This window comes from Dunckerocampus dactyliophorus, chromosome 7 (genome assembly GCF_027744805.1).
Source record: "Dunckerocampus dactyliophorus isolate RoL2022-P2 chromosome 7, RoL_Ddac_1.1, whole genome shotgun sequence".
Taxonomy (NCBI): Eukaryota; Metazoa; Chordata; class Actinopteri; order Syngnathiformes; family Syngnathidae; genus Dunckerocampus; species Dunckerocampus dactyliophorus.
In genome coordinates, this window is record NC_072825.1 from 22,703,819 (window position 1) to 22,717,480 (window position 13,662).

General features: G+C 37.9%; 1 protein-coding gene across 6 annotated transcripts in view; it reads right to left on the minus strand.

Annotated features, from left to right (window-relative positions):
• Window positions 1-13,662, minus strand: part of col14a1a (collagen, type XIV, alpha 1a) — a 176,517-nt gene that overhangs the window by 91,819 nt on the left and 71,036 nt on the right. For 2 of the 6 annotated variants that reach the window (XM_054780658.1, XM_054780661.1), the window contains exons 17-20: window positions 12,284-12,416; window positions 10,680-10,712; window positions 10,552-10,587; window positions 6,163-6,305 (exon numbers count right to left, since the gene is read on the minus strand). In XM_054780658.1, coding sequence (XP_054636633.1) covers window positions 6,163-6,305; window positions 10,552-10,587; window positions 10,680-10,712; window positions 12,284-12,416 — 345 coding nt within the window. Of the gene's footprint in view, window positions 1-6,162; window positions 6,306-10,496; window positions 10,588-10,679; window positions 10,713-12,283; window positions 12,417-13,662 lie in introns of those variants that run through there. The other 4 variants (XM_054780659.1, XM_054780662.1, XM_054780660.1 and 1 more) reach the window with 3 other exon arrangements.

Here is a 13,662-nt window from a genome sequence, read left to right on the forward strand (position 1 = left end):
TTCTTCATAATCTTTATTTGTATAATATTACACCAAAGTAACCTGACAATTGCGATTTTGTTAATATGAAGTGATGATTGCCATGACTGTGAGAATGGCAACAGCACTTAATATACGTAAAAATGTCCTCTCAAGGCTGACTTTTAGGTTACTGACTATACAAATTTCAATTATTTGACAAATTGGTCGGCCATGTCAAAGAATTTCAGGTCAATTATCCGTGTGTGGACTGGATATACTGTAAATATTCTTAATATTTTACCCTTACTGTTTACGTCACACATACATTTCCTATGTCCACAACTTTTGTAAATGTATAAGAAATGGAATTTATGGCTCTTTGAAGAGGGCTGGATCTTGAGGAAGCTGTTCCTTTGTATTGTATTTGTACTTTATTTATCCCACAGCGGGGAAATTCACTTGTTACAGCAGCAAACAAGATACGCAAGTAAAGAATACAGTGTAAAGAATGCATAGTGACTACAACATGGTTCAGGTGGTGCAGGTGTTGTAGAGCCTGACAGCGGTCGGTATGGAAGGACCTACGGAACCTCTCCTTCTTACACCGTGGGTGTAACAGACTTTCAAAAGACGGTCTCATTTTTATTTATTAGGGCTGTCAAAAATACCATGTTAATGGCGGTAACTAATTTATTTCATTAATTGCGTTAAAGTTTTTAGTGTAGTTAACACATTGGCATCATGGCAAGCCACGCCTCTCTGTTATGACGACAGACGGAGGCACAGTGTGGCGTGAACACATCAACAACAGTGCAATTCCAACACCATATATGTACTTCCAACTCATAAACACGTCTCTAGTCCCTTCGGCATTGGAACGGCACGGGAGATGCATTCACGGACACTCCAAACATCACAACAATGTCTTAATTATGAGTGTATGTGTGGTCTGAGTAAACAGAAATACAAAGAAAAACAATAAGTGGATATTCTTATCACTCAAACACTTTCTTAGAAGTTTAGAATAAGTAAACTGGAGATGCTAATGAGTTAGCTTTGTAGCTTGCGATGCTAGCGGCGGCCATCTCTTGTGTCCCTGCAGTGTTCCTGTGGCATACGTACTACAGTTGAGCAATGTGTTGTAAACAAAGAGTAATAGGAGTGTAAAAGTGACTATAGGTGTGTTATTTCATGTCTGCAGGGCTCTACTTTCCGAAAATTTGCAGCTCGGTCTGAAACCAATTACCCACGATAAACGAGGGATGACTGTATATACATTTTATTTGTATTAATTATTTTTAATCTTTTTTTCTGTATGGTTAAAATGTTATTATGTGGAACATTTTACAGTAAAGTTGTTAAGCATGGAAGCAATTTCCCCCCTAATTTTTCAAGTGTCTGAGCATAAACACAAACAACCTGAGCATTGGATCTCTGTGAGCGCCATCAGACACTGACGACACTGTAGTATTACACCTGTCCAAAACCTGAGAACTGAGGTAGTCCAACTTCCATTCTGTCGTATTTTGTATATGTGTGAGTTCAAAAGGACGGCAAGGTGTATTTCACAATGTAGCTTTCTTGATTCTCAACCTCAGGCAAAACAAGCCATGGTCTCATACAATTAACCATCTGAATCTTATTAGAAAACCCTTAGCTTTATCATTTCATTTTCCATTTCTTTTCTTGTTTGCCATCTATTTTTGTTAATTATGTATACTTTAATTTCCTGATTTCACTTGCTGTTTTGCATTAACTTCTTCTGGCACGCTTTCATTCTGGAAATTTACTTGGAATTGATGCCATATTTGTTGTAAATGTTTACTTTTGTCTAAATCAGGGGTCTCAAACTCTTGTAATCAAAGATTACTATAAACGCTGCCCACAGGGTCTACGTTAAACCAATGATACTCATAGACTGCAAGCATAAACCATCACTGAACTAAGACTGAGTATGTCACATAGAAAAATGAACAGGGGGGTCACTAGACAGAGCACTATGTACAATCACGGTAATAACACACACATAAAAAATGACAGCACAACATACAGCAAACACACATAGGACAACTACTACTATGGGGAAAAATAAACAACAAGTACCACAATGCATGCTGGGAGCCAACATCACTTCCAAATATGGTTGTGACAAAATATCTATACTGTATATCCAACTATCACAATATTAAACCCTATTATGGATTATCAATACCATCCATCCATCCATTTTCTATGCCGCTTATACTCATTAGGGTCGCAGGGGTATGCTGGAGCCTATCCCAGCTGACTTGGGGCGGGGTACACCCTGGACTGGTTGCCAGCCAATCGCAGGACACATGTAGACAAACATACACTCATTCATTCATACCTGCGGACAATTTAGTGTCGCCAGTTAACCTAACATGCATATTTTTGGAATGTGGGAGGAAACCGGAGTACCCGGAGAAAACCCACGCACGCACGGGGAGAACATGCAAACTCCACACAGAGATGCCCAAGAGGAGATTCAAACCCAGATCCAGATTAATTATTATTAAAATATAGCTGCTCTGAACTTCTATCACCTCAATGAGCTCCTCGCCAGAACGGCAGAAAATTGGGGCAGAAGTCACAGAAGAAGAAGATAAACGATGTGTGTAATGGTGGACGTTAAATGGAAAGATACACCAGCATAGTTAAAATCCAAAGTGTGGACTCACTGGCTCACTGGACTGCCTTTTATAGCGTGGATGAGACAACACTGGATAAGGGGTTTTGCAGTATGGAAGAAATGTCAGAAGAAAAACGATAAAAAGGCGCACAACAGACATGAACAGCGACGTTGTTCGTTACCACGCTCGAGGAGAAAACTATGCCTCGTAAATGTTAATATAAATAAAACATTTAGTCTTGTTATGCTTCTGCTTTATAGCTTTGATCTACTTGAGAGACATGATGTTGTGTTATCCGAATGAGTTTAAAATAGCTTTACTGTTTGTCAGACACCAAAAAACACCAAAAACTAAAAACCTATTTACAGTTATCTTGCACTAAAACAGTCTCACTCTTTTTGCAGCAATGCTGCTTGTATTCTGGTTAAAATATGCTGCAAAAATCACATCCATTTTCTATACCACTTGTCCTCATTAGGGTCACGGGTAAGCTTGATTCTATCCCAGCTGCACCAGTAGCGATACGCTAACCAGCAAAATAGTGGCATGCACTACGTAATGCGCTGTAAATGAATTGACTGGCTGTGTAAGTAATTACGTGCGAACAGGATCTTATCATTGGCTGTAGAGTGTTGGTCATAAGTCCATCCATCCATCCATTCATCCATCCATCCAGCTATCCTTTATACAGCCTATCCTGTTCAGGGTTTTTTTCAGAAGGCTTTATAAGTGTTTCCCATTACATGCGTTCTTAGCTGCATCTTTTTAGCTGTTTTTATATCTTTAGAGTGCACAAAAAAGAGATAGACATATGTGTTTATGTCTCACATAAGGATTGTGGATGATGGGCAAAATTCCCAAAAAATGCAGAGTAATACTAATACATGTGAAATTAAGGTGTATGATTGTGCAGGTGTATCCAACTTCCAGCACTATTAAAGATACTTTGATAAAAAGATAGGAGAGGTGAGCTTTTTGTGTTTTATGTGACCGACAACATTTCACTTGTACTTTATTTACAAACCACATCTCCACTCAAACAGTGTGCTCATTGTCTTTATGCTATTTTGTGCTTATTTGTCATTAGATACAGGCATCATGTCTGAATTGAACACTTACAAAAATACTCAGAGTTGAAGCAAATATTCTTTGGTGAGAGCAGAGAGCCAGGTTGTTAGGTGACACTTTGAAAAAGTAAGTTAGCACGTACCCCATGAACGTCATAGCCATCCTAGCTTCCCTGTGGGACAAAATTGAGCTCTCAGCAAACCGCATTGCTTGTTTGTTTTAAAGACAAGATGTCACCATGGAAAAAAAAAAAAAAAGTCACATTTGGAGTCTGTGGACCAGAGGCTAGGCGGATAACTGCTGCCAGAGAGACCAAAGAAAGTGAGAGCCAGGCAGAATGTGTAAACAAAGATGGTAGAAAAGTCGATCGAATGCAATTGAAACATAGGCGATCACAAACATTGGTATCGATAGGCTTAGACTGTGACAAGCTGTCGTCAATTGACTACACATTTCACAGACTATTTATCATTCTCACAGTAATCTGGGACAAAGTGTGTCCCTTGCCAACGGGCGTACTTTTATCTGGTCACACATGCGCGAGTAGATTAATATTTTACTCACAATACCTCATATTTTAGTGGCAAAATGTGACCATTTAGTCGCAGTCTGGAGTCCTGGCTGAACACCACCAGTGTGCGACTGTGGAATGAATTAATCCGTGTAGGCTGTCTAGAAAGGTGCTGTATAAAACCAATAAATTATTAGAGGCGAGGTTCACCTTGAACTAGTTGCCAACCAACCGTGGGGCATACTGTATATTGACAACCATTCGCACTCATATTCAGCCTTATGGACAATTTATAGTCTCCATGCAACATGCAAACTCCGCAAAAAGATGCCCAAACGGAAATTAAAACCCTCTATTTCCTGTCTGTGAGGCCAAGATGCTCACTGCTCGTCCACCGTGCGGACTGTTTTGATATTCACGGTTGTTTACTCAAACGTAAATGCTATCATCCCAACCTAAGTGTAAATACAGCCTTGTTTGAGTCTCCCCTCTCCTACTTGTTTCTTGTGTTCCTCTTGCCGCTACCCTTCTTCTCTGTACCCAGTGAGGTAAATGGCTGCTGAAAAGATAATGGAATGTCCTCTGGCTTAACAAAGCCTCTCCATCTTCCCAAGCTCTGACGCCACAGAAAAACGTGCAAGAGGGATGAAAGTAAAAAGGAGGTGATGAGAGAAGAGGGAGCCAAAGTAGAATTGGAGGAACAGATGGAGAGGGAGGTATCAGCTATGGGTGGGACTAGGCAGGCCAAGTGGAGCGGGACTAAAAGTGTAATCGGTTTTCAGATTGAGGTAGATGGTCACTCGAACCGACCACTGCAGAGTCTGTGAAGAAGCATTTTTGTTGTAAAAAATCAACATTTACAACTGCCCAGCCTGTTCTCATAAGACCTTTCTAAGATCTTGCACAAAAAATATTGCTTACCAAGTGCTGCTGACCTGACACTGTGCTTTAACACCTACGGTACAATTATGTAAAATGACATTATAGGTTGTGGCCAAAATAATAATAAAAAAAAAACAGATGTCCTCAAAGTTTTATAAGCATTTGACAAATGGTCAATAAATTATTGGCAGTTAGTTGTCCCATCTGGAAATACTTTTTGCTTGATGGCAGCCATGTTTTTCAACTAATCTTGCTCCAATTTTTCAGATGTGATGGTTCATTCCCCACAAGGACAAAATGTGCAGCAAATTTCATGTTAAGCACCCTAAAGTTACAGTGGGTGTTTTCTAGAGGGCATTGAGCTGTGTGAGAAGCTTCGAGTCCATCTGACTATTGGGGTCAAAATGTTGGGGTTTAATAAAAACACTACTAAGTGACGTATTTGTCATAAACATAATAGCAAGAAAAACACAGTATAGCAGTGCATGTATTGTCAAACATTCACTCTTTTGCATAGTTCAGAAGTAGAAGAGTTTGTTTACATAAACAAATACATACAGTCGTGTGAAAAAATGAAGACACCCCATGACGTGGTAACTTACATGTTAAACGGAAGACATGTTCAGTATTTCATGAGTTTAATCTGTTTAATACCTGTAGTTATGTCACCATTATTCTATTTAGGGTCAAAACCCAATGTTTTATGCGTCAGTTGGAGCAAATTGAGTTTGAACTGCTTTTATATCACAACTGAACCGCACCGAGACCCCACAGAAGACTGTTGATTTAGTTAGCAATTCAAGCATTTCAGTTACTGGAAGAACAAGAACTGGAGTTTGATTACAACAAAGGGTTTTGTAAAAGCACCCTAGATCAGAGCATTTGTGTCCAAAGTCTGGCCCGGGGTCCATTTGCGGCCCACAGCTTGTTTTTTATTGGCCTAAGACTTATTAAAAAAATAAGACGAAGAATTTTGAAATCCAATGTCAAAATCAGCATAATGCAACAAAGCATGAGTATGAATGTAAATACAAATATTCTATAAATAGGTTCTATTTTTTAAGAGCATACACAGCTTGATGAACTCACCATCTGTTCTTTGTGATGGCCCCTGAGGCTGGCATAGGACACCCTGTAGCGCTCCACACGTGGGTCATCCATCTCCCATGATACCTCCAGGCTCTGGGTGGTCTCTTCACTCAACTGAAGGTTTCTCACTGCCTGACGGGGGGCTGTGCGGCAACAGCACAGACTTTAGTTAGTCAGTGTTGAGATTTATTCATAAAAATGTCACAGAAAACTGGCAGCAGGTTTAGTGTGCTTTCTACCAGCTGTGGGTTGGGCAGATTTAAAATGCGATCATGATGAATAAAAAATGTGGCAATGTGAGTTTTACACTATCCAGTAAAGATGTTTGTTTGTGTCATTGGTCTTTATAACAACTATTAAAACAAGACTTGTGTGCATATAAACCTGAATTGCGAGACATTTGTGAAGCTACTGACATGAAACAACCTTGAAACAGAAAAGCAGATGTTTGCTATAAATGTGTGCAAAGGAAGTTATTTTTAAAAATAGCTTTAACTTTAGAGCTCAGGAAATGCTTTCACTCGATTAAATGCGGCCGCCTCTCCATGCACAACAACAATTCAGGCCACCACTGGATTGCCCCTGAAATAATAACATTTGAACCACAGTTTCTGGGTGAATCCAGATTGGTAAAGTCATTTATCAAAACACAGTCACATTCATCATAGAAAAGCAGACAACCTGGGGCTCTAAAGTGTTCCGAATTCCACTTCCTGGCTCTCACAGCACACACTGGCAACTAGCAAATCTGTACACGTTCAGAGGACTGAAAGGGATAGTTCGGATATTTTGACATGAATTTGTATGACATCCCCATCAGCAGTGTAGTGCATCAACAATAACTATTCCCCTACTTTGCCCCATGAGTAGAGTTCTAGTCAGTTTCTGGTGTCGAACAAAGTAGTTCCAGCTAGCTGGCTGGGGTCAGAAAAGTACTGTTTTGCTTCTCAAAACAAAAAGCGTTCAAAAGAGTAATACATTTGCATCACAAAACCGTTTTCCACAAAAAAGTCAGACCTCACAGTCAATCAATTTTCTTTTCCTTCATATATCACTGCTCGCTGCCACCTGTCAACTGTTGCTCACCTTTCCATCACCTGTTTCACAGTGTTTACATGCTCGGATGACGACCGCTGCAATGTGAGAGAGTAAAGTAACAGCTAGAGTGGTAAATATATTGTCACAAAGAAAATACAGGGTATCTAAAAATGGTGCTTGTAATTATCCGGGCTAACAAGAATGTGTCTGAATCGCTCCATATATTTCCTATCACGGACATTGCTATTAGGCAACTTTGGCTTCTTGCCATATTGGTTATAAAAGGGGAACCAAAGTGCCAAGGATGAAACAGCTTTGTGTGTGTGTGGTACACACTTCAGCAAGGGTGATTATGTTTCTACATGCCCAGGACAGAGGATGAAACGTGTTTTGAAGAGTTCTGATGTTCCAGCACCCCAGGTAAGAACTAGCTTCTAGATAATTACCGTAGATGCCGCCTAATAGCTCCTTGTTTAGAAGCTAATGGCATTACACTCGGAAAAGGCTATCAAGAATCAGCTAGAAATGCTGTGTGCAGTAAATCACCAAAAGTGACGCCTCTCCATAACATAATATTATACGATGACTGTTATTACTATTGTCAGCAACTACATGGAAATGTGGTCCTCTCCACATTTCTATGAATATGCTTCATGTCACATATATGTTAGCTGTATGTGAGTTTTAAAAAAAAACTGACATACAATGATGGAAAGAATGATTAGACCACCATTGCTTCTTAAGTTTCTTGTTCATTTTAATACCTGATACAACTAAAGGTACCTTTGTTTGGACAACTATAACAATGACAACAAAAATTGTTCATAAGAGTTCAATTTTTTGGCAGTACAATGCTATACAGTAGCTATTCATGTAAGAACTTAAGTGATTTTGGTTATCATCAAGAAAACCATGGAAGTTGCTAGATATCAGCTCTTGTTATCATTATATTTGTCCAAACAAATGTACCTTTAGTTGCACCAGGCATTAAAATCGATCAGTAAACTGAAGAAACAAGGGTGGTCTAATCATTTTCTTCCATGACCGTAGATGTCAAGTGTCATTTGGAAAGGAGTCCAACTAAGATGGAAAAATTAAAGCTGCATGCAGCACACTTTGATACAAAGGCAGAGAAAATAGTGCTGAATCATTGTGATGTGATTACAAATGGTTTTGTGATGCAAATGTATGTGCACATATTATTTTGACAAGCAAAACGCTTTACTTTTGTGCTGGAACTGACGTAAATTCTGTTTGGTTTAGTTTATTTGAACATGAGGGTTACAATGGAATTCATCTCATGAATCATTCTTTCACAGTTCCACATGTCCAAAAGGAGTAGGAAGAAGCAAAGCTTATTTAATCCTACCCCCCATCCATTCCACATCTAGTACAGTAAATATTATTCACTTCCCGCATTCCATGTCATGTTTCCTATGGTAATCAGAAGACAAAAAAAGTATATATATGTATTTATTTATTTATGTGTGTGTATATATATACAGTATATTAAAAATAAATATAAATTAAAAAAAACCAAAACTTAAAAAAAAAAACCTGAACCTGACAGAACAATCATTGTGATGATCAAGACTCTTCTGCCTTGTATTTAGCAAACATCAACTGCTTGTATTGTTTTTTGAATTTGCTCATCTCGGTACATTGTTTGAATTCCTTACTCAATCCGTTCCATAATTTAATTCCACATACGGAAATGCTGTGGGTTTTCAGCGTAGTTCTCGCATATAAATGTTTTAAGTTTAATTTTCCTCTCAGATCATATTTCTCCTCTCTGATAGAGAAATACAGTATGAGGTTTTTGGGTAACAAGTTACTATTAACTTTATGCATTATTCTAGCGGTTTGAAAGAGTACTAAATCAGCAAATTTTAATATCTGTGATTTTAAAAAAGGGTTTGTGTGTTCTCTATACTTGGCATTATGAATGATCCTCACAGATCTTTTTTGCAGTACAGTGAGTGAGTGAAGATTGCTTTCATAATTATTACCCCATATCTCCACACAATACGTTAGATATGGTAATACTAAGGAACAGTACAGAGTGTGGAGTGGTTTTTGATCAAGAACATATTTTGCTTTATTCAATATAGAGATATTTCTCGCCACCTTTTGTTGTATATATTTAATATGAGATTTCCAACTCATTTTTTCGTCTATTTTGACCCCCAGGAATTTATATTCCTTCACATTTTCAATATCCACTCCATTAATTTGTATTCAGTCACATGTATCCCTTCTGCTATTTCCAAATAGCATTATTTTAGTTTTACTTAAATTCAAGGATAATCTGTTCCTGTCAAACCATGACTTTAATATGACCATTTCATCCTTGACCTGTTGTAGAAGTCATTACTTTTTTCTAACAATTTGAAACCTGCGACTTGTACAGTGATGCAGCTAATTCATGGCTAAAAACAACATTTCCAATGATGCTTAGAGCGCAGCTTCAGGAAGTAGTGATGTGGATGGGTGAAGTGGAAGCTAATATCACGTTTTGAAGTCTTATGCAGCGATCATGCTTTGTTCTGACACATCTTAAGTCGATTTGACCAAGTGTAGAATTACTACAGCTTCTGTTTGGACTGCTTGAGGACACCAATCAATGCACGTAATATGGGAGTGACAGTGCGGGACAGTGCAAGGTTGGAATCCCATTTTAAGTACATTGCGCACACTACAAACGGCACATTGTAGAAATAAAATTAAACTCAAAAACCCAGAAAAAATAAATAATAACTAAGAATAAAAACAAAGCTTTGTCTTTAAATATATATAACTTTTTTAGCCTTTTTACAAAATCAAACAATACATAAAAATATCAAAGTATGCCACCCTTGGTGGAAAAACTTTGGACACCCCTGCTATAAACCTTGCAACCCAACTTGCACTCGGTGTTCCCAGCATCACTGGTTTGCTTGCAGCGTGTGGCTGCTTTTTTTAATCAGAGTTCAACAGCTGACACGGTGTTAGTGTCCAAGGAGAAGCTGTAATAATTCTACATTTGATCAAATGTATTCAAGGTTTGTCAGATCAAAACTTCTATCTATTCTAAGACTTTTATCAAAACGTGTGATACTAGTGTATATGGAAATTCACTACTTCATGGTCCTGCACTGTAAGATTCATGCGAAGTGTGGTTCTTTTTGCATAAACATAAAGTTAATCTACTGCAATCTGTTTTACATGTGTCTTTACATAACTACATGTGAACATAAATGATTGGTTGTGGCAGCTAAAATTGTTGTCTGAGACACTGGATTCATATTGAGCATTACCATATGAAAGGTTTCACCATATTTTTACTGCTGCAGTTATTTCCGCTCTTCTTACCCGAGGTTGTGGTGGCAATCGTTACTGTCTTGGCCACTGGGGAAATACAGAGAGCATCAATCACATAATTAGAGCGAAACACAGCAACTCTCTATAGCAATAGCTCAGGTAATTAGATAGATACATACAAATCATTGATGGGGAAAATAGATTTTCCACCGTTGCGATAAACAAGGACAAACAAATCAATGCAATTAGTCATGTCCAGAATTGCACTATGAGTACAGAAATGATTGTGTGATGATTGCATCAACAGTACTACTTTACGGCCTTTATGGCAACATGAAGGATGAAAATAAGTAAATCCTCCCGTATTGATTAGATCACGGGTCGCGAGGGTCACATCAATATAAACGGAACGATGGCCACTTTGATATCATTAATTAATATTAATATTAAACATGCATTAACCAATCCAGCCTCTGCTTACTACAGATTTGAAAAATGTGTCATTCTCACTGTAGGGGACAGAAATTTGAAGGAAAGGGAATCTGATAGTATTTATTTTAGTGCTGCAAAAAGATGAATTAATTGTGATCTGCTGTTAATTGATCTAATTAAAAATTCTGACAAAAGCCCTCACCTTGAGGCGTTTTCATTTACATTCATTACATTATTGTGGTAGATAAAAACAATGATATACTGTATAACAAAAAAGTGGCTTTAAAAAGCCATTTATTGTTTTTAATAGATGAACAGATGCAGCCATCTCTAACGTAAGCAAACTCCTTCATTCTAAGAAGGCATATCGCTCTACCTTTGGTGATGATGCAGCGTTTTTGAGATGTAAATTCCCCATTCATTGGACTGACAACTTTCACATGCACCTCTATTTTCACTCCTCAACTCACCGCTCCTCACCTTGCCCTGCCAACAATTACAATGGGAGCCTATCAGCTGATGCTAAACAAGGCCACACACAATGACACCCAATCAATGTCCACTTCAGGATGTGACTGACCATTGTTTTCCACCCCCAACAACTCAAGGACAACAAACCCAATGCATAAAAACAGATTTTACAAAAAGGCAACATGCATACAGAAAATGTAAAATTAGAGAAAAAATTAGATTACCGTAATTAAAAAAAAAATGTACGAAACATGACTGTAATGAAGTCATCTCAATGAATGCTTTAATTTGACACCCCTATTTTATTTATTTATCTGTACAAACCACTGTATGAGTTGCTAGCACCAGCCTTCTGCAAACAGTCACCTGATTATCAAAATAGATGAATAAAATGAGCTGAGAAAACAATTTCCAAGTTAAGCCATTCAACACTCAATTTGTAAGATTTAAACAACACTGCTCAGTCTGTGTCATTCTCAAAACAGAGAAAAAATTGCAAATATTTGTCTGCTGAGTTAGCAAGCAGACAACAAACGTTAGGGGGAGCAGTACAACGCTGATACTGAATGTCCCACCTGCCCCTTGCGCCCCCCCGACACCTCACCCCATTACTTTAAAAGCGCTGGTGTAACACTCACATTTAAACTTTTCCTCATAACATTACAAGTTTTTTTCATGTAAACTGTGATGTTTATCTCTTTTCAGTGTGGCCATCCACCTAGAAAATGTTCTGACGGCGGTCATGTTTAATTTTATTTTCCATGAGACAATAAAACCCGAGCGGTGAGCCACAAATGGACTTTGGGCACCCATGATGATTGAGTTCTTGAGTCAAAAATAACAATTCACGGTGGCCGTAAAGAAGTCGCACACATCTTACATGTGGTCTCTGTGACAGAGACAGTGTCGCTCTCTGATTGGTCTTTGAAAACTGCCGTCAACATAACTTCATACTCAGTGGAGGGGCTGAGACCAGTCAGAATGTATCGTTTATCACTTCCACTCAGGATCACCTGCAAAGGAAATACACACAGAAAATCTATTTAGGAAAGAAGAACCACACACTTATACAAGAACACCAAATTTAATAAAATGAAATAGCTAACTGGCATTTCCCACATCATTAACGTATTCAAATGTGTCAGGCTGTGCTTCAAAAAAGTGCTTAAGCCGTTCAGGGACTTAGAACTGAAGCGATTTACCAGAAATGTGACAGGAGTATTTATTCTCTGAATACCATGCCAGAGTTCCAACCCAAAGGTCATTCATTTGGGTTGAGAGAGTAATAAAATCTAAAATAACAGAATGTCTTAGTTTTTATAACTTCAAATATTTTAATTGTACTTGCTGTGTTAAGTTTAACAAGATGTTGCTAGTAATTCAAACATGAGCAGCGACTGCCAGTTGGGTCCAACTGCGGCAGTGGCAGAAGTCCAAACAACAACATCTGTACGACACAAAAATGAAGCAACCCCCGTGGTAGAACTTGCTTCCACAGACAGCAACACCGAAATTGGAATTTACTGTAAGTGACTAAATAGTCAGACTATTTGCAGAAATAGCTTTCTTCACAGAACCCTTAGACCAGGGGTGCTCACACTTTTTCATCCTGCGAGCTACTTTTAAAATGACCAAGTTCCAAAAATCTACCTTCTACTATTTAACACAGCAAATATATTTTTAAATATATAAATGTGTCATATATTTACTATATTTATACACTATATACTATACTATACTATGTATGAGTATTTATGTACGTTGCACATGTATATCAAGGGTGCACACACTTTTTCACCACACAAGTTACATGTCGAAGTGATCTCTTACTATAAAACATATAACAGATATAGAAAATTGAAGTGGTCGACTTTGAAACTACTCGACTAAATACTAATAATTAGTATTTCACATTCACAGTTTTAAAGTTCACAGGTACACCAAGTAGTTGACATCATTCATTAATTTACAATTCAATTCACTATGACAATAACGTTAATTACACATAATTCCTCAATAATTGTGTACATCACCTGAGTGGGATGTCAGTCAAAATAACTACATAGAGTTCATTCCACACAGAGTTCATCTATTAAGTCCAGTTAGCATTTGCTATCAAACATTACAGATATACAAGAAATGAAAATGATTATGCAAAATACAATACAGCCAAAGTCAAGGCAACATATTAAACAGGTTTCAGCAATGGTCCCATTTTCCAATTAATTATGTGATAATAGTGCAACAAACAGAAATGTA